At 41.9% G+C, this 25,258-nt stretch overlaps 1 protein-coding gene across 1 annotated transcript in view; it reads right to left on the reverse strand.

The window, feature by feature from the left end:
* Positions 1 to 24,931, reverse strand: part of COL6A6 (collagen type VI alpha 6 chain) — a 63,455-nt gene extending 38,524 nt beyond the window's left edge. The window contains exons 1-11 of the mRNA XM_063147597.1: positions 24,826 to 24,931; positions 24,178 to 24,270; positions 20,466 to 21,077; positions 19,080 to 19,694; positions 17,087 to 17,638; positions 12,541 to 13,098; positions 7,519 to 8,094; positions 5,248 to 5,814; positions 4,350 to 4,693; positions 4,177 to 4,255; positions 941 to 1,086 (exon numbers count right to left, since the gene is read on the reverse strand). Of these exons, the coding sequence (XP_063003667.1) occupies positions 941 to 1,086; positions 4,177 to 4,255; positions 4,350 to 4,693; positions 5,248 to 5,814; positions 7,519 to 8,094; positions 12,541 to 13,098; positions 17,087 to 17,638; positions 19,080 to 19,694; positions 20,466 to 21,077; positions 24,178 to 24,270; positions 24,826 to 24,931 (4,248 nt within the window). The remainder of the gene's footprint in view (positions 1 to 940; positions 1,087 to 4,176; positions 4,256 to 4,349; positions 4,694 to 5,247; positions 5,815 to 7,518; positions 8,095 to 12,540; positions 13,099 to 17,086; positions 17,639 to 19,079; positions 19,695 to 20,465; positions 21,078 to 24,177; positions 24,271 to 24,825) is intronic.
* Positions 24,932 to 25,258: the final 327 nt, after the last annotated feature.

Below are 25,258 nucleotides of genomic sequence, written 5' to 3' on the forward strand. Positions count from 1 at the left end.
ATGTGGTAAAAGTTTTTGAGACTTTTTGTAATGGTACTGTTCTCTTACTTGAAAGCTTTCCTGTTTGTAGGTTCAGCCCATTTCATTTCTGCTCCACTTAGCACATCTACTGGAGAAGTTCTGAGGTAACCTTTATTTTCCCCTTATTTTCTCGACTTTTGTTCCCTGGAACTCATTACTGTTTTCTTTTTATTCTCCCACCCCCATCTTTTCTCTCCCCCCCCCATTTTTTTTCTTGTAAAGCAAATAGCATCATTTGACTATAATGGAGAGGAAATTATATGGGCTGAACTGAACTTGCAGTCAGAAAGCTTTCAATTAACACTGGAAAGGATCTTTTCTGAATGAAACATTTTTGAGCAAATGTTAAAAGAACATATTGGCTATGGGGTGGGGAGAACACTGCTGGATAATGTAACACTATGTTATGTGCTGTGTTAAACCCACATCTTTTTCCCACACCCGGCTAATTGTGGGAAGGCAATGCCTCAGCAACATTAAAGGGCTTTCGTTTGGAAGCAGCCATAGTTGTACCTGATTTACAGAGCAATCTTAAGGGGGAGAGGATGGAAGAAAATAAAGAAGAGGAACCACGTTTTCTTAGTCCCCACACAAACTCATAATCTCAGGCCAGAAGGCGAGAGGGACACGGCTTTATTCTTTTTTATATGGCCTTTATGGCCGTTGGGTTAAAAAAAATATCATCATGATCATCATGCCTCTCAGTTTCAGGGGCAGTGTAGTTTTTCCCCTATTTCACCCTTAAGTCTCATTGTTTAAATAACTTAACCAATTTACTTCAGATTCGAGACTTGTAATCTTATGCACGCTTACCTAGCAGTAAGACCCATGGAATGCCCTGGGATTTAATTCTGAGCACATGTATAGGATTGGACTGTAAATGTAATTACATACCTTAGTTCTTCAGTGAGTTACTTACCACATATTTGAACAATTGACTGGCAATATTTCTCATGCCAATATTCAGCTGTGTCCTGTATCCATACCCTTTCCCGAATTCAATATACTGAAGGTCATTGAAATTTGAAGCTCCTTCCAGAACCACAGTTAACAATGCATCCAATCCTGTTTAAAATGCTTGATTATTATGATTTATAAGCATATCACAAGGAGTTAAAAAGTCAAGGCATTTTTTTAGCATACTCTAAGTTAGGGTTTTACCATGTAAAAACTGAGGCGCAACTATCCATCTTAAAAAAAGAAAAGAAAGATATTGCACAAGCAACCCAACAGGCAACCTATGTAACCTAAATCTGTGAGATTATAGCACCAGGCACCACATCTTATTTCCAAATAAATATTTATTCTGTCCCAAAAAGCTACAGTTGAGGGGGCAGGGAAAGGAAATGAGAACAATTTCATCATATCATGTTTAACTCATAATCTCTAGGGGCCACATAAGATGTGGTGGAGCAGCCACTGTAGAATCTATAATTACAGAATCTTGTATAGATTAATAAAATATAGCATTATGAAACTGCTACGTATATGAATATGGGTCCTTCATGCAAAATACTGGAAAATGCCAAATATACTTAATGTATTTTAATGTATATTAGAATGGATTACAGAATTATTGAATTATTCTGCAAAAGCTGAATTATCTAATTGTGGAATAACCACTATTAATTAGTAACAGTTTATCACCTTCTGAAAATCATATGCTATATATCCCGGTTTGCATCATTGTTTTGAAATATCAAGATATTTATGTAACTATAACCCCTGCAAAAGATGTGCACTCTCTCTCACTCTCTCTCTCACTCTCTCTTTCTGTCTTGCTCGGTTGGGTTGCTGATTTATTTTTTGCACTACAAAAGCAAAACAAATGATCACTAGTGTATCCAGTTTATAATTTTTAATAGATTTAAATGTATAAAAATTATAAACAAGAGGTCATTTTGTTTCATGCGCATCACATCACCTGCATATTGGTATTTATTTTTTATCTGATTATGGAGATTTTTCTCTCTTTTCCTTTAAGAACTAAGGGCATGTCTATACCTAAGGGTGTAGAGGGAGGAAGGGGAGAGGATTGCATACTTACATGCTTCCGCGATCCTCTCCCAGAGTCCAAATGGCAGCGCAACATCCCAGAAAGAAAGAGGGACATTGCAACCACCATTTTTTTTATTGAGGAGGAGCTGCACGCATGCAGTAAAAGGTAAGTTTTTTAAAAAAAATCCATGCCCAAGCACTCACACCACCATCCCTGGGATGGCAAAATTGCTTTCCCCCACCCCCATGGACATGGAGCCACCCCACGTGGCTCCATACTCGTTTCAGGCCCTGCGATCTTTGGCATGGTCCCGGAATTGTGGGGAAAATCAGAATAACTGAGGAACCAGTTATCCCAGGAAAATGTCCCTGCCTGCCCCTGGGATCCCCTGAGAGTCATTTGGATGCACAGGGACAATCCAGGGATGAAGCCGGGGGGAAATATGGTGTAGATATGCGTTAAGTTTGATTTTAGAGTTGATTATTAATATTATTGACTACCCTTTTTTCTTTTCTTATTTTGTTTGCCTTTCCTTTTTTCATTATAAAAATGTAATCATAGTATTTTATATTTATGATTTATGCCACAGTCCTATGCATGCTGGGAGAAGTAAGACCTTTTTTTTCTATCCAAACATATATAGGATTGTGTTCTTAGGAAGTTGTTTTATAGTTAGGCTTCAGGGATGTGTTGCACTCTGGTTGGTGGAATGAAACGAATAAATAAAGTGAATAAAAGATGTATTCCATTTTATTGCAAAAAAAAATAAACAATGAAATAAAAAATGAACGAGCACAAGGGAGGGGAAGGAAACTTGCAGCCTCCGCTTTACCTCTGTGTGTTTGACTGCTTTTACAATTTCTCTTGCTCGTTTCCTATGTCACAGCCAGGCTCAGGAAAAAATGATTAAAGCAGTAGAGTGTCGTGAGATCATGTAGGGGAGTGCAATGTATTTTCATGTACAAAAAATCCACACACACACTAAATGTGAATGGGGCAAACACATGGATGGTTTCGCCATCACACTGAATTTTGCCCAGGAAGTGGCACAATAGTCATATCCTGAAGAAAGCAACATGCACCATAAGATCTTTATCACAAAAATCTGAGGAACCAGATTTGGAACCCAGGCTTTGCCTGGGCTTTTGAAATATACTTGCCAAATAGTGTGTCTGTGGCGATACTCACCGTTCTGTCTCTTAGGTATGTCTGTCTGAGTTTGTATATCTAGTGAGTGCGGAATGTTTGACTGAGTGGGTGTGGCTAGTGATGCTGTGAGAAAGGGGGAGGGAGGAGTATAAATAGTTTGGCTGAGGGGATTGTGGTCTAGTGTTGTCTTGTCTGAGTCTGATTATTATTCTTGTGATGTGTCTGAGGCTTGTGCTTCTTGAGAGTGTTTTGTGTGTGAGGAGTGAGAAGAGATAGAATTTTAAGGGACTTAGGATTGTTGTTTTAAATATAAAAATAAGCAGGTTTGATATAAATTGAAATACCAAAGATCTGTTCAATTTCAACAAACTTTACTTTGTGTTCTGTTACCACAAACCATGTGTCAGCTCGGATTTATTACCTATTTTACACAGTGTAAAAACCTCTACCAATACACCTGCAGTTCAGTACCTCAACAATAGAACCTATTTTTCAAAACCCTTCACCTTGTTCCCTCACATAAAGGGGAAAGGTTGTGTTGCTTTTACCCTTTCCTCTGGCTTTTAAAGAGGTGGCACTTGGCTTGAGAAGGGTGTGCTAGGCAAGGCCTTCTGTGTGAGGTCGGTGTTGTCGCAGTGTCCATTCATTTCACTCATATTTGAACGCCTTCCTTCCCTTCTGACTTCTCTGTTTCTTAACTCTTGAATGCCAAGGAATCCCTTATTCATTTACTAACTAGAGCTCAAACATAATTATTTTAAACTATATGTAGCAGCTACATTATTATCTTTACTCTAGAGTAGGCACAGGAGCCCTGATCCACATTGGGATCCTAGTGTGGGAGCTAGGGATTTTTTTAAAGATCTGGATTGGGCCCTCTGTGCCTACTTTAGAGTAAAAAAATGAACCAAAAATACATAGCTGCTCGGTACAAATTTAAAGTAATGTCTATTTTGGTCCAGAGAAGTCTTGCAATCTGAAATGATTTCATCAAGCTCATAATGTACCCTTTTTCCTGAGTTCTTCTGATTTATGTTCCAGGACTTCTAAGTTGTCATCCAAGCCATCCGAAAATACAAGCACCACCTACAGAAAGTTAGAACAATTGTTGGTGGACCTGTTGAAATTAAATCATATGTTGACGGCTTTGAATGCATGAGGATGAAGCTAGAGCACTTACCTTTCTTCGATTTGCGGATTTGACTTGGAATGTTTCCCAAAGGGAATCCAAGAATTCTCTGTTCAGGTGAGATGCATTCTGGATGGCCGTGCCCACAAGACTGTTCAAAAGCTTGTCACTGTCAATATGGAACTTTGACGTCACAAGTGGTTCGGTGTTTTTCACTTTCAGTGCCACACTGGTTTGCGACTGTGATCCCGCATTACAGCTCACATTTGTTAAGGATGTGAGGGCATTCATTATTTGAGGAAGGTAGGTTTCCAGCTGGGACTGCCCATGGAATACATGGTCACCTTGACTTTGTGAGGAGACATCTATTCCCACAACAACATCCATGAAGCATGCTAATTTTTTTTAGGAGAAAATAGCACCAATTACTATATACAGCTGATAGTTGAAAAACTAGGATGGGGATGGGGTGATAAGTAAAAAAAAAAAAAAAAAAGGTGGTAAATAATATGGATGGAGACTTAGAATCACAGGGGATCCCAGAACCTTAAAAGGAGGAGCAAGGGGACAACCAATACCCAAAGATCTCAAATTAGACTGGATGGTTGAATCTTTCATTACTCTAAATCAATCATCACCAAATATTGCAACAGGTTTTGCAAATGTTTCTTGACAGATACTGTATGTTGTTGAGCTGTTATCAGCGAATCACTCATTTGCTAGAGATAATATAGCATTCTGCTTCATTCATTGCTCCTCGCAATTAAAACATTTCTAGATGGCTCACTTTGGACATTCACCAATATCCCTCTTTATAATTTATGGGCCAAGGATCAGGTTTGTGTAAATTCATGACTGATGGAGGGATGGACATATACCCCATTTTTTTCAAAGCCCCAAAGATCGGGGAATACTGTACTACATGAACGCTTGAGGTGAGAATACTTACTTGTTTTATCTTCTTCCTCACAAATATCATCAACTAGTCTTTTTTTAATTACCTTCAGTTCGCTGAAATTATCAACTGTGTATTTCCTGTCTGAGGTGCCAGCTATCTGACTAAGCTGCAAATGGTCAATTTTCCCTACTCCTATGGCATATATGTCAACACCTTTCTTTCTCAGATCTTCTGCTGCTTTTGCGACTTTATCGTGTGATCGGCCATCTGTGATCACCAGCAAAATCTGTTGAATGTTTTCATTTATTCTGCTGCCACCTTCTGGTGTAAAGTAGTGCCTCACTCTCTCAAGAGCTGCACCAATGAAGGTCTGAAGTCCTTCCATCTGTCTAATGCGTCCAATTTCAGTTTCAAGTTCTGATTTACGTGGGAAAATATTCAGGCTGAATTCTTTCCGGTACCTGTCACTGTACTGAGCAATACCAACTTGTACATTGTGACCAGTGTCAAATGGGTGAACCACATCTTGCAAAAAATTCTTCATCTTAGTGAAGTCACTGTCACTTATGCTGTTAGACCCATCAATTAGGAATACAAGATCTGCTGGAATTCCACATTCTGCAAAGGAGCAGAACAAAGAAGAATAAAATTATTTACAAGGGTAGATAAGGATATATCAAGAAATCGTGACGGAAGATGAACAAACAATAGAACTTGGAGAATAATATAAGAATGTAGGCTAGCTTTAATAGTTCTGCTTGTGTTTTGGGTTATAGTCTTATGTGCTAAGAATGGACAGACCTGTCTCTTTTGCTTTCTATAATGTTCACATTTTTTTCAAGCACAAGCTTGTTCAATTTCTTCATGACTTTATGATTATTAAGAACACTGCACAAAATGTCATGTGTACCTTGCTTGCATAAAAATTTATACAGTATTGCATATAATTTCCCCTAATATCCACATTTTTCCAAGCACTTTCCCCTAATATATTCATTTTTCTATGTAACTTTTCCATTTGTACTCATTGTTGTACACAAATTTCCCCTAATATACTCATTTTGGTATGTTGTTGTTTTTAATTGGAAAACTGCTTTTCAAAATTCAGTAAAGTGCAAAAACGGGAGGACACTTGTATTTCAGTTAACATATTTGTTCAAGAAGTGAACATTAAGTTGTCCCCATCTCTATTATGTGCATTTTTATATAGTGCCTTAAGTGTGAAGGAAATCTCCAGTCCATAAGGAGGTGCGCTTGCTGCCCACAGAGATATTTGAAATCTCCATCCAAAGTTTCTTGCTCAGACTGTTTGCACATGCTGTGATTAGATAGGAAAGAAAAGTGCTGACTCACTCTTTGATTGAACTAGGAGCCTAATGCAAGTGTTTGAACTCAACTATATATGACATATGGGCTCTTCTAAAATGAGTTTGTCATCATGCATTTAAGAGTGAATATAGAACATATGCTGCATTTTGGAACATAGCTAAATCTGAAATTCTAGCAACAAAGTCCAGAAATTTGTTTAAGGCTGCAGTCCAATGCACAGGGGGACTTTACCTTTGAATAAACATGCAAAGGATTGCACTGTAATGGATTTGGGCTGATTTTATATTCCATCTTCACTGGTTTGTGGATCAGCCTTTGATAACAAAAGGTGATGCAGTTTTCTAAGAAGAATACAGTAATGTAAGGCTTATTACTTGAGATCTACTGGACTGATTTTGCTCATTTTTGTTTTCAACTGAAGCTCAAGCAGTGTAGATGTGCAGAAAATTTTGAACTTTGAAAAAGTTCAAAGCTGGAGCTTTGGGCAGCTCAAGAAGGAAGAAGAGGGAGGGATGAGGTAAAGGGGAGGTTAATGTATAGGCTCCACACTGTGCATATTATGTGTATGCATGTGTAATAATGCTTTCTCCTGTGATCTCTTTGAGTGCTGGGCCAATGAAAGGACAGGCACGGACTGTGGGGAAAGGGCCTGAGGAAAAATCAGTTGGTGATAGAGGAGGAGGAGGAGGAGAAATGGCTAGAAGGACACCAGAGGGAGAAGAGAGAGAGAAATCTTGCATCACATGTTTTCAACCTCAAGCTTCAAGAAATGGCAAATGATCTTTTTAAAAAAAACATCTCTTTCTGTTTTCACCTTTTCCGTTTATTTGCGGTACATTTATTTTAAAAGTGTAACATTGTTCCAGGCACAAGAGAAATGGACAAACATACTTTTATCCAATCATTTTCAGTCCACTAACCCCAGTGGCAACATGGGATTTGAACTACCTTGAAGTAGAATGCTTCTGAGAGAAAAATAAAATAGCCACCTACCTGGTTTGGAAACACTGCATATCCTGTCAGATATGTTGCGATAGAGGTGCTTCAGTCCTTCAAATGTATTTACATAGAAATATTTATCTTCTGATCCTGCCATGGTGAGAAGCTCATCAGGCTTTGCTCTTTCAACTCCTATGGCATAGATATCGATGCCATTGGCCCTGAGTCTCTTTGACACTTCATCAAGTTCTGCTGTATCATGGGAGTCCCCATCGGTTATCACTATAAGAACCTGGGGGACACTCCTGTGTTTGCGGCTGCCGTGCTGCTCGGAGAAAAGACCTTCTGAGTGTCGTAATGCCTTGGCCGTATATGTCGTTTCCCCAATAGGCTTATCATTTTTGATAGCCTTAATGATTGCCGATTTTGTACTGTAGTTATTGAGATAGAAAAATGTTTCCGGCTCAGCGGAGTATTTGACAGCTCCAAATTGAACTCGGTCATGGCTAACATCAGATTTTTTCACCAGAGCAATCATGAAGTCTTTCATAATATCATACTCTTTGGGATCTATGCTTCCCGAACCATCAATGACGAAAACAATATCTAGGCGTTCTATCCTCCTGCACTCTAGAAGAAGAATAGCAAGAATAGGTCACTAACGCAGGTCAAAACAAGTATTTCTAATACTCGCCTTTGTTGCAAGCAAAAGCTGAGAGTTTAGACCACTGTTTGACAAAAAAAAAAAAAAACACCTAACAATCTGTTCGGAACACATTTTCAAGAGAAAATCTTAAACTGGTAACACTAATGCTTTACTATACTGCCACAACTTCATTTGGAATCCAGGACATCAGTAGTAATCTAGGGATGGGTGAACTCACTCATGTCCATTTCATCAGATACTCACCCCACCCCCACTTGTTGGACCACATGACCTTCTTCTGAGACTCTGTGAGGCCCGACGAGCATTCAGCAGATGGATGCCTTGCGCCAGAAATGCCATCTTTCTCCTCATTGCATAAATGGGCCTTTTATGGGTGCCTTTTGCGCAATGCAGGAAATGACCAATTTCTGGAACCTCCATGGTGCCCCACAATGGAGGCTCCAGAAAGTGTGTGTTTCTTCCATTGTGTAAATGGAGGCCATAAAGGCCCCATTTACACAAGAATAAAGACGCCAACTCAGTCTGGTGCTTGCACATCCCTATGTCAAACTAAATTCAACTGAGCATGACTATAGATGTTGCTAATACCATTATACTGGATTTATTGTGCCAGCAAACAGATGCTGAACCCATGACATCCATCTACAAAGGATGCAGGTGGAGCAGTGGGGCAAGAATTTATGGTACTCCAGTGTTTAGACCTTCATCAACTATGCTATTTTAGGTCACACCGTTTAATGCTACACATGCATGTATAGTGTATATCAAGGACGTGTGCTGGCTCTACCATGAAGCAGATGTCTGCCTCAGGTGGTAAATTCTGAGTACCTTGAAAAAGCAGCAATGTAGCAGTTGATCAACTGCTGAATAACACTTGAGGCAACTTGTCATCTGATGGTACTGAGAAGTTTCCTTGTCATTATTTTAATAATTACTTTCTCCAATATAAGGCCCATTACAAACAAACAAAATGTAGTGTTGGAAGGATCTGTCTCCGTGTCTACTATTTGCATGTCAAATGTGGGTGTGGCAAGGATATTAGGATTGGTTTAGCCTACTAAAGCCTGAAAGTTCACTAGTAGATGTGGGCATATGCCTTATGATTTTTGTCACAGGAATAATTTGCAGGAACACTCTTTTGAACAAAAATTTTAATGTAAGCTAAGCATTGCAATATAAGGCTACGCCTATGCTAAACCTTTTCCCCTCAGAGGAACAATAACTGCATTTGAAAACTTGCTTCAAACTGACATATAACAGCTTGGCTTTATCAAACTGGCTCAGTGTTCTAATTTATTCCTTCCTCTGACTTACGGGCAGCTGTATTTATTTATTTATCCTACAGTTTTCTTGTCATCCCCTGACAGGAGATATGACTTTACAGTTCAAGCCTTATCTTCCTTGCCATATGCATTAGTTTAACAAGACAGCTTAATCTCCAGGGGTTGGATCCAAAAAAAAAAAAAAAAAAAAGTTAGAGAGAAAGGAAAATAGCCACAAGTGCTAAGGCAGTCTTATAATAGGTAAGTTCTCATTCTTCCACTTCAGAAAGTTCTTACACAAGAAGTGTGGTGTAGTGGTAAGAATTTTAGACTGGGACCCAGGAGACCAGGGTTCTAGTCCCACTCAACCATGAAGTTCACTGGGTGACTTTTGGCCAATCACTGACTCTCAGTCTAACCTACCTCACAGGACTGTAGTGAGCAGGGCTGGCCCTTCCATGAGGTGGTGTGAATCCCCTGCCTCAAGTGGCAAATCTTGAAGAACTCGGTACCCCCATTTGGTGCTCCTGATTATCCCTCAAAGGAGCCCTGCCAGCAGCTCAGAAGAGAGAGTGGCCAGCATGGCTCTCCAGAGGGCCCATCCCAAATGCCTCACCGTAAGGGGTCCTTCTTAAGAGGGAGGTATTGGCGGGCAGATGACCCTTGACTTCACCTGTGCAGCTGTGGCACAGGCACTCTCCAGGGCCACCTCCCCGCTAGTGCTTCCCTCTCAAGAAGGGCCCCTCACAACAAGGCAGAGAGGGAGAGGCCTGTGGCACACTGCTCATGCCACTGCAGGGGGGAAGAGACAGAGTAGTGGTGGTTGTGGTGGTCACTGTTGCTGCCGCTGCCATCAAAAGGGGGAGGGGAGAAGCAAGGCAGGACAGCCACTTGCATTGCTGGGGAAGTCAGGAAGAGAAGAAGAGGAGAGCGGGGCAGGGGGCTGTTGCTGTCACAGATCGGCAGGGGAGAGAAGAAAGAGGACAACGGCCAGGGGAGGGGAAGAGAAGGAGGCTGGGCAGTGGCCATCTGCATCATCAGTGGCAGCAGGAGGTAAGGGAGATGGAAGTGTTTTGGCAGCCACCATCAGCACCATTGTTGTCATGGCTCCGGGGCAAGGCAGAGAAGAGAGGGGCAGAGCTGGAACATCCCACCTCAGGAGGCCTTGCGCCAGGCCTGATTGTGAGGATAAAATGGAGAGGAGGGTCATCTGTGCTGCTTTAGCATAATACTATAACAATATTTTGTTAGAGTATTAATCTAACAAAGAAAGAACATCTTTGGATTTACTCTCGCTTTTCTGATGCAATAGTTTAGCTCTGGTATGGATATAAAACAACAGAAGGGCACCTTTGGATCCAACCCAATGGATTTTGTACATTTCTTCAACTTCAGAATGGAGTGGACCTTTCACTGGGCAAGTTGCTCCTATGATGCCCAGCAGTACTCTGAATATGGTGGCACTACTGGAGAATTTACACTGTCAATGAAAATACACATTTTATCAACTAGTTCATATGCAAATTATCCCTGGACCCAGGTTAAAGGGACAAGACACCTGGGGAGGCTGGCAGATCTAGTTTTGGTGGGGTGGAGATTCCATTCTGGGTTTTAGTTACAGCTATCCAAGGTGCTGGATCCTATCCAAAATGGGTCCAGCACCTTAGATAGTTCCCTTTAGACTCCTGGCTGGTTGTAATGGAAACTCTGCCCCAGCAAAACTGGATCCACCAGCCTCTCCTGCAGGACAAAATTTGGGGTGTTAACTAAGAGCAGAGAGGGAGGTAAGGGAGGCACCCTTCAGGGACTGCTCCAGATGGACTTTCTCTTCCCTCCATCACACAACCATCAAGTGTGTTGTGGGAAGGATCCCAGGAGACAGGGAGGGAGGCGGAGGAGACAGCTGCTCCTGTGCCCGCTGATCTACACACACACACACACACACACACACACACACACACACACACACACACACAGGGCCAGCTGCCCTAAAGGAACTTTTAATGACATTTTCCTATGTTAATATTGCCTACAATGATTTCACTAATATGTTTAGATATTACGTTTAAGCTGTCCTGGAAGGATTTGTAACCTGAAAGATAGGATGAAAATAAACATTTATTGTAATCAATCAATCAAGGACCACAACTTTATAACTTCAAAGGATCTTCCATTACATACTTTGACTAATGAAACCTGGCTCCCATCCCCCATGGGAGGCTCCCTCTTTGGGCTGACACAGCATGCGTGACACCACTGGGGCTGTTCAGACAACACACTAAGCCATGGTTAGGCTGCTAACCAATTTGCAGGAAGTGCTTAGCGAGCTTGTTTAAACTGTGGTTATGTAGCCACCATGGTTAGGAATGGTTCACATGATATGCCAAGTCATAGTTCACATGACGCACTAAGCCATAATGTTTAGCTCAAAATGCTTAACCTCTGTGACTTAGTGTGTCATCTGAAAAGGGTCACTGCCTGTCCTATGTACAGATTAGCATGATTCCACCTATGCTGATTTGTTCATTCCCTTTCACCACTCTTGTCAGCACAAGGCTCTAGGGCAGGCATGGAGAACCTGTGGCCTTCCAGATACTGGAGGACTACAACTCACATAATTCCTATTGACCACTCCCAAGTGATAGATGTTGGAGTTCAACAACACCTATAGTAATGGTCTTCAAAAGCTCCAGACCCAAGACCCAACTCAGACTCTCAACCTGCAACATGGGACCCACTTTCAAAATTTTACATCCCAGCATGGCAGCAACAGCCATGACTCATCTGGACTGATCTCACAAGCCACTTTTGGGGCACGACATCCCAGTTGAAGACCACTGATCCAGACAGCCAGAGGTTCCCCTGCTCTAGTGAGAAAGAAATGCAAAGAAAGAGCCAGTGGGAGGGGGCAGATGAATTATTGTGAAGGCCAATGCAATGGACTACAGAGTGAGCAGGGTTATTACAGCACTGAGCTCAGTGCTGTAGTAACTCTGACTCTGAAAACATCTCCAAAAATATGCGTGTGCTCCTTCTACCCCAACAGCCGTGAGATTCTGTGACAACTAACTTGGAAGTCTGCAATCTGAAACCATTGCAGTGTCCAAACAGATTTATGGATGGTTTGAAAACAGATTTGTAACTCACCATCATAAGGACTACATATTCCAAAGAGGATTTGATTTTGTAAGTGCTTCAGAACATCAAAATCCTCCACATAAAACACCATCTCAGGCTTCCCGCTTATCTCCACCAGCTGTGTTTTATTTGCATTAAACACCCCCACCGAATAAATGATGACACCTTCCTCTCGCAAAGCTTGGGCAGGGGCTTTGGCTTCATCCTGCGCTTCCCCGTCAGTGATGAGGATAAGGATTTTCTTGACATAAGGTCGTGCCCCTTTGGCAAGCTTGAAATAACCGGACACAAAGTGCAGTGCTCCTCCAGTGAGTGTGTTCTGTCCCATAAGAGACATTCTCCCAATAGCATCAGTGATGTCACTTTTCGTCAGGTACTGGTTGAGCCGGAATTCTTCTTTGTTCCTACCACTGAACTGGATGACGCCAACGTGCATGCGGTCAGGACCAATGTCAGATTTGTTCACCAGTTCGCTCATGAAGTTCTTCATTTTCACAAAGTTCTCAGGACCTATGTTACGAGAGCTTTCCACCAGAAAGAGGATGTCAGCTTTCTTTTCCTTGCAGGCTGATAGAAGAGGAGTAAAAGAAACCTTGTTATGCATGGTCTTTTTTGACATTTGCCACTGGATGCTTTTAAAAGCCATACAAATGGCATATGACAATATAGGATGGGACTATGTTCCAAGCCCTTATGGTAGCCAAAAGTTTAATATTACAACATTGGAAAGATAAATGTTCATCTCCCATAATGCAATGGATTGAGGAACTAACAATTCTATCAACATTTGAATGGGTGGTATATAGGTACCACTCACAAATGGATACATATATGGATATTTGGTCTGCTTTTCTTAAAGCATATGTATAATCTCCTTTTCCCACCAAAATGTTGTAATTGATAGAATATTGACATTTATATACATGTAATTTCCTTTGGTTTTTTTCATTAATTCTTTTCTTTCTTTCTTTCTTTCTTTTTTTTTTTTTTGGTTTGTTATATTCACAATAAAAAGAAAAATAATAATTAAAATACATAGCGTGGGGCTTTTTGAAATGTAAGTTTGTTGTTTTGTCAGGTCACTGTATTTTACTTTTAATTGTTTTTAGGTGTTTCATGTTGTTTTACATTTTTGTCTATTAATTTATTTATTTAATTACATTTATATACCGCCCCACAGCCGAAGCTCTCTGGGCGGTTTACAACATTTAAAAATAGTAAACATTAAAAGTATACAATTTAAAAACACACACACACACACACACACACACACATAAAAACAGTATAAAAACAACAGTATTATTAATATTGCTTTAATAACAGTAACAGTATTAATTACTTTAATAACAGTAATATTAAAGATTTTATATTATGTTTTATCATGTTGTATTTTAGGGTTTTGTGAACCACAGAGAGCTTTGGCTATTAGGCAGTATAGAAATTCCAATAATAATACAATAATAATAATAATAATAATAATAATAATAATAATAATAATAACCACCAACTCCACAACAGCATTATTATTAGTATACAACTTTTTTTCTGTTAAAGTTAGAAACCTCGTTTGGCACAATGACACCTCATGGATGTATACACACGCACGCCAAGACTCAAGGCAGTCCCATCATCCCCTGATTTTTGGGGAATTTATGAAAATCCAACACCCCATTCACACCCCTTTCGATAGCTCCGTCAATTTGCACGTTAGAAACCTCAAACTCACCACCATGACAGCTTATCCAGGGATACATACGCATGCCAAGACTCAAGGCAGTCGCATCATCCCCTGATTTTGGGGAAATTTATGAAAATCCAACACCCATTCACACCCCTTTCGATAGCTCCGTCAATTTGCACGTTAGAAACCTCAAACTCACCACCATGACAGCTTATCCAGGGATACACATGCATGCCAAGACTCAAGGCAGTCGCATCATCCCCTGATTTTGGGGGAATTTATGAAAATCCAACACCCATTCACACCCCTTTCGATAGCTCCGTCAATTTGCACGTTAGAAACCTCAAACTCACCACCATGACAGCTTATCCAGGGATACACATGCATGCCAAGACTCAAGGCAGTCGCATCATCCCCTGATTTTTGGGGAATTTATGAAAATCCAACACCCCATTCACACCCCTTTCGATAGCTCCACCAATTTGCACGTTAGAAACCTCAAACTTGCCACCATGACAGCTTATCCAGGGATACACAAGCACGCCAAGACTCAAGGCAGTCACATCATCCCCTGATTTTTGGGGAATTTATGAAAATCCAACACCCCATTCACACCCCTTTCGATAGCTCCGTCAATTTGCACGTTAGAAAGTTACCTCAAACTCGGCACCATGACAGCTTATCCAGGGATACACATGCACGCCAAGACTCAAGGCAGTCTCATCATCCCCTGATTTTTGGGGAATTTATGAAAATCGGGCACCCCATTTGCAGACGTGGACTGTTCTCTGACATTTGGACAGATGAAAAAAAGGGAAGTGGGCACACTCACAGATGCCATCTAGACCCACAATCATGCCAAGGTACAAGGCAATCCCATCATCCCCTGATTTTTGGCGGGGCTTAAACCTGCAGACAGCTCAATGGGGCCATTTCAAAGGAAATCCCAACATGCCATGAATTGGGGAGTAGAGATCATCAACCTAATATGAATCTTCTTCCACACTTGAAAAATGGATTTGGAACTTCCAAAACTCCAAGTGAGCACAGGAAGGACTTCTCCCCTGAGTCAAAGCCAGACACAAACCATCCCTGCAAGGCGGGCAGGGGAGGAGGGAGGGAAGGCAGGCAGGCAGCAGACATTTCTGGGGGCATAAGGAAGTGAGCCAAGGATAAGCCAGTAATGCATATAAAATGGAAATAAATAAATAAACGAAGGAGGGGTGGAATTAAAAGCAGCAGTGTTGCTGAATAAACAACAAGAAGAACTTTTTTAAAAAGGCTATATCTGTTTTTTACCAGTAAGAGGGGGACGTGCCCAGGGGAGGGGGAAGCATCTGCCAATTTGACTGGTCCTAGTAGTGACCAGTCTTTTAAGAAGCAACGCTCTCAGTTCAACTCATGAAAGGCATTGCTTCACCACTTTGGAGGGCTGAGACCCAGTCTTAAGAAGTAACGCTCTCACTTCAATTCATGAAAGGCATTGCTCCACCGGGTTACTCTCTTTGGAGGGCTCTGATGGCCCTCCAAGTACAGGAGAGAGTGAGGGCACGTCCACATGGCATGCCCTAGGGGAGCTCATCCCCTTGCACCACATCTTTTCAGTTGTTCCCCAAAGTTAGGGTGGGTAGCAGTGCTCTCTTATTATTGGCTTAGTATATGATTTCAGGTTGTGTTTGTGCATTTGGTGGGGCTACTGTTTTAAAAAAACACTGGGAAAAGTCCGTTCAGACTAAGAAAGAGAAGTTCCCAGAATCCCAAGTTACCCATTTTGCCTATCCCCTCCTCCAACTTTGGGATCATGTGATCATGACCAGGAGTTGACTCTGCCCCTCAGCCCTTCGGAAAAGGTATTTTTTCCGCCGGTTTTTTAAAAAATTCTAGCAAGCGAACCGCACCATGCAGAGAGCTGAGAGTAGGCTCAAAATGACCCCCATCCATGACTCTCTAAGCACAAGAAGTTTCAGAAAGATAGCTTCAAAAACAACACAGTTATCCCCTTTTCTTTTCCGCAATGTAGTCCTATGGGCGAAATGTTTCAAAATGGCGATCAGATCGGTCCGCGGAAAGAGAAGTGCTCCGAAAATGGGCGCTTCTCTTCGCCTTGCTTCTAGGGGTCCACGGTCCGCTTCTACTCCACCTCTGGGCAAGGCGGAGCAGGCCAATTCGCTCCTGCTTCTACGCTTCTAATCGGAGCGGAGCACATGCCTAAAGAAAACCTCCAAGAAATCCATCTTTAAATCAATATCTTATATCTTTAAAATGAGCCATAGACTTGTGTTTCAGTTTTTAGATACCTTAGAAAAGCATCATAGAAGCCTTATGATATTGTTTGTGGAAACTGAGATCCTTTAATGGAGAAACAGGTTCAGTGCTGGAGGCCTCATTGCAGAGATGGAAATCTCTGCACACCTTGTGCCATTGGTGCTCTAACAAATTTATGGGGGAAAGGCCATGTTGGGATGGGGAGGCCTTGGATCCATAGGCCTCCCATTTCCCTCTACATGTTGATGCAGCCCAGAAACTAAGCCCAGAGTCAATGGGATGTCAGTGGGAGGTGGAACTTTTTTAAAAAAGAGGGAGCCTTCTCCTCCTCACTGCCCACCCAACCCAAGCTCCAGTCCCACTGGCTGCAATGAGCCAGAGGGTTTTTTTCAGCAAGGCTATGGTATGGATCCTCTTCTCCACTTGCCATAGTATTGCTGTGTTAAATTGTACTCAGGATGAATAACTTGTTTATTGTGGAACTCTAGGACATTGTTCTTCCATATTATTTTGGACACAGTCATCATTATTTTACACTTAACCCAACTGGGTAGCAATAACTTTTACAGAGTTCAAACATTTCTGCTATTGTTCTGTTATTCCTCTTACCTTCTACAGCACAGATCTCTCGAACAACTTCATTCTTTATATGCTTCAGAGAGGCAAAATCACTCACAAAATAAGCTTGGTCCTTTGATGTGGCAATCTCATAAATCTGTGACTCATTAGCGTGTCTAACACCAATGGCATACATGTTGACCATCTCATTCCTCAACCTCTTGGCAGGTTCCTCCACACGGTCCTCTGAATTCTGGTCTGTTAGCACTATTAGATGGCAGGGCACACTTCTGGGATGGGATCTTCTTAACAAAGACCAGATGAATGCCAAAGCTGCTCCTGTGTGAGGGCTCCCACCTATTTGGCGGATGTTATCAATGGCTTTCAATACCTCACTTATTTTACCATATTCCTCAGGTCCAAATTCCAGCTCATTGATTTGTGCATACTGCACAACTCCAAAACGAACCTTTTGTGGTCCTATGGTAAAAAATTTCACCACTTCTTTCAAAAACTGTTTTAGATCCACAAAGTCAAGATAATCCAGGCTTGATGAACCATCAATGAGAAAATAAATGTCAGCTTCTTCGGTATCCACACATCCTACAAGGAGCAGAATTTTGTACATGATGATCTATTTAACCACTCAGTTAATGTGCCTATTCTTTCAATATTTTTTAAAGCACACAACAGTGAGGCAACTAGTTACATGAGCATTACAGCTTTGGAGCAAGCAGTTGCAACTGGGTAAGCCATGAAAGAAATATCATCCATTGGTTATATTGGAAAATATGAGCTTTCCCACTGGAAAAACATGGCCACAAATTAGGCATGTGCCCCTAGTAGCTCTTAGAATCCATAAAATGAAGGGCTTCTTCACACATTGCATTTTTAGGCTTATATCAAAACATTTTAAAATGTTCATCTGAAATATGTGTGAATGTGACAAACATGCATTTGCAAACACATGTATCACACAAGCACATAAACTATGGAATTTGCTAACACAAGATGCCAACTTGGACAGTTTTAAAAGGGGATACGACAAATTCATGAAGGACAAAGCTATCAGTGGCTACCAACAAGGCTGGCCCAAGACATTTTTCTTCCAAAGGCGGAGGTCAAGATGGCACCCCCTCCCATTCAAAGTGCAAAAACTGTCTGGACAGGCAGATGAATCTGTCTGCAACATTAATGATGGGGCAATGTCCCTATTGTCTGGCCCTGCTCTTTAATGTCTGCATGTTGAGTGGAACATCAGAAAGGCAGCCCTATGTGTTTCAGCTGTACATGAATAGGCAGTCCATAACTGAATTATATCAAGCTGCCTGGGAAACCTTGAGCTTGTCACCATTTCTTAGCCTTGCTAAGGTTCCCAGCCTTTTAGGGTCAGTAGAGACATTTAGAGTTTTGGGAGAGTCAACAGGCTAATTTAAGGGGCATATAGTAGGCTGCAGGGCACACAGCTCTCTCCTTGAACACCTTGCTGCTGCCTCCCATCATCTGCTGCCTGAGGCAACAGCCTCACCCTGCCTAATGGTAGAGCTGGCCCTGGCTACCAGTCATGGTGTCTATATATTACCACCAGTATTGAACCAATATGCCTTTCTATGCCAGTTGTTGGGGAACATAAGTGGGGAAATACTATTGCATTCATGTGGACTTCCCATAGGCTTCTGTTTGGCTATTCTGAGAGCAGAACACTAGACTAAATAAACCCTTGGACTGATCCAGCATAGCTCTTTTTATGTTCTTAGCTGCCTCAGAGCCAGGATTGGGTTTGGCTCCCTGCTGAGTTGGTAGCGAGCTAGGATTTGCTGCTGCACAATGTGCGCAATCCCCTGGGGTGCCTTGTTCCAGTGCCAATCTGTTCTTCTGCTGTGGGAGCAGACGGAACACTGGAGCCTGTGGCTTCGATCTTGATGGGGCTATAAAATGAGCCCTTCTGCAACTCCTTGGGAGATTTTCCAATTAAATTTGCTGAGGAACCGAAGCTCTAGCACTCAGTAGAGGCCCAAAGTAGCATTTACTGACAAGAAGTTACCTCTTTTGAGAAGTTCTGTTCTTTTGGTGTCCATGTAGAGCTTTTGCTGGATTTGGTTCACAATCTTCTTATGAAAAAACAGAGCTTTACTTGGCAAATGGGGAAACGTTTTTAAGTTAGTAATGTATTGTTGTGGTGGGTAAGTAGCGATCTGGACTAACTGGGTGGCATTAGCCCCTTCAATGCCAATGGCAAACACAGTCACACCAGCCCTCCTGAGAAGTGTTGCAGCATCGCTGACCTCATCTTCTGAAGACCTGTGGGTGATCAAAATGGCGACTTGCTCGATCCCTTGAGATTTCCTGCTTCCTGCACTTTCAGTAAAAACTTTCTCCCTTGTGAAATGAATGGCAGAACCAGTGTTGGCCTTTCCTGCCTTTGGAGAAAGGCTTTGTATGTACTGCAGAACACGAGTCCTATCAGTTGCCATTTTCAGTAAAGACACCACCTGGGCTTTAGTGCTGTATGTCACCAAGCCAACCCTCATGCATTTCTCCTTCACGTCCAGGGAAGAGACCAGGTTTTCTAAAAAGATTTGAATCTTCTCGAATTTGGTTGATGAAGAACCTGCATCCACTACGAACACCACATCAGCGATTGCCTCACCATCACAAGCTGTAGTGGGGAGGAAACATGAAATTAAAGATTGGCTATTTCAGATATCTTTATTAGGACCACAGCTGTGAAACAACTGTACACCTATGCTCAGGTAGCCCAAGGGAACTGTTGCCCACTGCAACCATTCCTTTAGTTTTCTGTCACAATGAAATGGCAAGAAATGGAAAACTACTGATACATATTTGAATGTTGAACAGTTACAAATTGAGTGTTGAACAATTACAAATTGTTTATACAAGTTGTCAGGATAGTACCTCCCTACCCAAACCATAAAAGTGGTCAAGGAAGTTTGCTACTGTTTATGTACCAAACTTGCTTATGACTCTAAGGCCGTAGCTAGACCTAAGGTTTATCCCTGGATCGTCCAGGGGTCAAACCTGTTCATCTAGGTGACACACAGGGGATCCAGGGCTCAGGCAGGGGCGAACCCTGGATGATCCCAGGATAAACCTTAGGTCTAGCTGTGGCCTAAGAAGCTGTGTTGAAGGAAGTTGACTGAACTCTAAGGCCATGGTGGGTTCAGTCAGCCCAGGTCTCCATGTGATCACTGAAAGGGTCACACAACAGCTTGTTTGTAATCTGATGGAGACCCTGTGAAGGCCAAATGCCAAATTATATTAATAGGTTTTGTAATGATGTATGCTGACATTCCAACTATATTTGAGATGGGTCAGTTTTGTACTTCGGTTTCTAACATTTTTGTACATTTGGATTCTAACATACATCCACATACACACACGCACATAATCATAGTATCTCATTTCTTACCTTCTAATGCTGTTCCGTTATTTACTTTGTTCATAGTTGTAATAGTTAATTGATTTGGCTTATTATTCTCTTTGTGAACAGCATCAATAATGATCCTAGAAATGTTCGGAGAAAACAAACTGAGTTCTTCCATTCTTGGAAAAAAGAAATAAAATTGCTTTGCAGCCATCAGAATTAGCTCATCATAAGAAGCTTCCTCCATCCCAAGTGCAATGACCTTCACTCCAGCCTTCTGCAACATTTGGGCAGCTTCTTCTACATCATCCTCAGATGGCCGAGATGTCAGAACTACCAAAAACTTGGCCCTGTCTTTTCCAGCTGTTGGTTTCGCAAAATAGGTGTCATGAATCTTGCGGAGAGCACTGCCAGTTTTCAATGGGCCGCTTCTGAACACAAATTTGGTTTTGATATGGTTCAGTATTGGATTCTTCCCCTTATAGGTATCGAGCTGGAATTCATTGTACACCTGATCATTATACTGGGCAAGTGCAATGCGATACTCGTTGGGACCTACCGGTAAACTATGGATTGCTTTGCTAATAAACGTTTTAACATGATGGGAAGATGTATTACTGCTAGCAACCAAAAAAATAATATCGGCAGATTTGGAATCTAAAAAGAAGAAAAGAAAGGATAAAATTAAGTAATACTGAAGTTTTGTGCTACTGAACACAATATTTGAGTCATTATATTCACTTTTCTCAGGGTGCAAGAAAAGGTTTCAATGATTAATCTAGAATATGGCAGTCTAAGGAGCCAAAAGGCTTACTTTAGAGATAATTGTGGTTGTGGGGATTAGGCCAGAAAGCATGTTAAGTCATGTGATCTATCGAGGTTATATGGGAAACAACATTTTCTTTCAATGTTTCCATCTCCTCTGTTTCTGTATTTCTTGATGACTTTAACCATGTGAAATCATTCAAACTGAGTACAAAGGAACAGATAGAAGGGAAGAATAAGATTTATTCAGCCTAGGGATTGACAGATCTCCAGGGCCGGTGCCAGACTATTTTGCACCCTAGGCAAGGTGAGCTACTTTCACCCCACCACCACCACCACCAAAATGCCAACTTTGATTTTTAAGAACAGATGTTTACTGGAAAAAATAAGAAGCACAAAACTTGAAACTGCTAAATTTATTTTAAAGTGCAAGAAATACGTCATGCCAATTATAGCAAACAAATTGGAAAGGAACGTCTATGGGTCTAAAATGCATTATTTAATGGGAATATCACCTCCAAATCATCCCCAACTCACACGCATGTGTGCACACACACACACACTCAGCATCGCTCACTCCAAACAAACACACACATGAACACATGCATTCAATCAAAGACCCCCTGCAACCCATTCACGTTCTGGAAGTCCGAACGTGGAGCCGCCCCCACCCCACCCCACCCCAGCGTCCCTGGCTTTGCTTCGGCTGGATGGGCGCGGGGCACCATCTTACCTGCCCAGGCCCAGCTGAATCCTTGGGCCAGCTCACAGCCAACACGCGTGAGTGCTGCGCTGCGCCCGGCACCCCTCTTAGCTTGGCGCTCTAGGCAGCCACCTGAGTGGCCTCTATGGTAGCACCGGCCCTGCAGATCTCTCAATTTCAGTTCCTTTTATTTTCTCATTTCCCCAATTTTAAGTTTGGTTTGTCTCAAACTTCGGGAACTTGCATGGAAATTTGTAATTATTTTTTCTGTACATTTCTTTTAGTACATGCGTTTTATCTGCATTTTTAACTAGTATACACATTTTTTCAAGCAATTTTCCTAATATAATGCATTGCTAATGTCATTTCCCCTAATATACACATTGTTCTGTACATGTTTTAATTGGAGAACTCCACTAGAAAAAAAGCCTTTATTTCTAAGAAAAACTGAGTTTCGGTTCATATATTGGCTTAAAAGTGCAAAATTAGGTAAATTCACACTAAAATTTACACTTTCTCCCCAGTTGTCCCCACCTCTTATTTCCATATGTTCATTGGAACACATGCTTAGGGGGCATATCTTGTACACCCCAGTGCATATAGGCTCTGAGCATATAATCTGCACCTTCCATTTTTGCAGGATTCAATTCAGAGCCTATGCAGATCAGGGTGGTCATGTATGTATGTATGTATTATTGCATTTATATCCCACCTTTTTCTCTCCAAGGAACCCAAGGTGGTGGACATAATCCTCCTGCTCTCCATTTTACCCTCACAACAACAACCTTGTGAGGTGGGTTGGGCTGAGAGTCTGTGACTGGTCCAAAGTCACCCAGTGGGTTTCCATGGCTGAAAGGAGACTAGAACCCAGATCTCCCGACTCCCAGTCCAACACTTTAGCCACTACACCACACTGGCTCTCCCCTATGCAAAGACTCCAAATGAATGCATGAATGTGGGACAGAGCCAACACATGTGAGTCCATTCCTCCTCCCAATCACACAAACGCGCATTTGTATTGTGTTTGAATGTCTCCGCAGAGCTTTATTGATTTATTTCAGCCTTCCCCAACCATGCTGCCTGGGGATGATAGGAGTTGTAGTCCAACACATTTGGAAAGCACCAGCTTGCAGAAGGCTAATCTACTCCGTCAATTATACTGTTAACCTAGTGCACAATCCTTTTCCATGAAGTGGTTGCTGTGCTTACATGTAGAGAGATCACCACAGGGCTAGGTAGGCAACCTGGGGTGGTATCCAATATTAGTCCTACTTAGTTAGACCCAGTGAAATGAATTATTTCACCTAGTCATGACTAATTTAAGTCCCATTCATTTCAATGAATCTACTCTAACATTGGATACTACCCTTGGTGCCCTATAACTCCCATAAGCCCCAGCCATCAGGGTCATGGATTGTGGGAGTTGTAGTAAACAAAATCTGGAGGACACTGGGTTGCCTACCCCTGTGAACCATGTTTTTCACCCCTCTACCACCTTGGCATGTTTGCCCAGTCATTATGGGAAATGGTTTTATTGCAGTTTATTTAATATCCTGCTATGTTCCAAAAATCCTTTTTAACTCCCATATCCCTATACAGCCCCCTTTTTCTCCCTCAGTCAATGAAGATGATGATGATGATGATGATGATGATGATGATGATGATGATGATGATGATTGTTTCTTACCCGCCTCTCCCTCTGGATCGAGGCGGGGAACAAGATTAGATACAAAAATACTATAAAATACATAAAACTGATTAAAAACATATAAAACTAATACATTAATAAAATAGCATTTTAAAATTTGACTGGGTAGGCCTGCTGGAAGAGAACAGTCTTTATAGCTTTTTTTAAAATTCTGAAAGACTGTTAAGTTGGCAAACCTCTGTTGGCAGGCCATTCCACAGTCTGGGAGCGGCAGAAGAGAAGGTCTTCTGGGTAATGGTTGTCAGCCTAGTTTTGGCTGATGGGAGTAAATTCTCCCCAGAGGACCTGAGTGTGCAGGGCAGATTGTATGGGAGAAGGCGATCCTGCAGGGAACCTGGACCCAAACCATGTAGGGCTGTAAAGGTAATAAGCAACACTTTATACTTTGCCTGGAAACTAATTGGCAGATGAACTTGGAGGTCTGTTGAGTCCTATGGGCACCCCTCAACACGTGATGATGGTACTTCATGTTTTCCTCACTAGTTGAAATACTTCTTTCTTTGGCTTTAACCCTTGTGATATTCTAGTTTCTCAGAGAGGTAACATTCACTATTTTAAAACAAGAAAAAACACGATTATACCTGGTTTCTGGGCTATAGATATTTGAGTCTCAATCATTATGAGAATGAATGTCAACAGCATCTTCATGGGTGGAGTAATTTTCCAAGGCTTAGCTGAGGAGGAAAAATAAAGAAGAAGAAAACCATTAGCTGCCATTCCAGTTCATCACAAGTGTTAATTCAGGAACATGAGACAAAGGCCCTTTCTACACCTAAGGATTATCCCAGGAAAATGAAGGGATCAACCCTTCCTGCTCCCTGTATCCCCTGTGTGGCATTTGGATGCACAGGAACGATCCCGGGATATAGAGCTGGTGTAGACATACCCAAAGATAGACCACAACAGCCATCCCAAGATATTTTGGTGCCTGAGGCAATGGTCAGGATTAAAGCCCAGCCCCAATTCCAAGTACAGAAGCTGACCAAACTGACAGCTAAATCTTACTCTAACACTAGTGATTGGACAGTTCCCTCCAGTACTCCTGAGGGCAGTAAGTTAGTTTATGGGGTGTAGAACAGGCTGTTTTGTGCACTCAACTCTGTCCTCCAACAGAGCAGGATGGCTGTAGGGCTCAGGAGAAGGGTGGCTGCCACTGCTGCCCTGCTTTAAACCCCACACCATTCACTACCTGAGGCACTTGAAACTCTCCGTCTAACGGTAGGGCCCACCTTGCTTGCCCCCTTTCAATCTGCTGTCTGAAGTGTCTATTTCCTCTTCCATCATGGCAGGGTCATTCTGGCATATCTCCTCCAGGACATTCTCCAACAAAGTCATAATTGCAGAGGTGGTGGATAGCTGCCTGCATGTACTGCCCTCTTCACATAAGCCTTCCTCCACAGGGATACATGGCGTGTAACCAGCTCTTAACTGGCAGTGTTCATTCATGTTCCAATCATGTTGTTTGTGGTATTTGTCATATACTGAAGGTTCATCTGAACTCTCAAGATATTAGTTTATTTGTGTCTGCTTAACAAAGGAATGCCCTGGCCTTGATCCATAGATCAATAAAGCCCTGAACACTTCTCCAGCTCAGGTTGAACTATGAGATGGAGAAGAGTTCATGGATTACCTACCTACCCTGAGCCCCCAGTGACAGTTTCT

The sequence above is a fragment of the Elgaria multicarinata genome, chromosome 1, assembly GCF_023053635.1.
Source record: "Elgaria multicarinata webbii isolate HBS135686 ecotype San Diego chromosome 1, rElgMul1.1.pri, whole genome shotgun sequence".
NCBI lineage: Eukaryota > Metazoa > Chordata > Lepidosauria > Squamata > Anguidae > Elgaria > Elgaria multicarinata.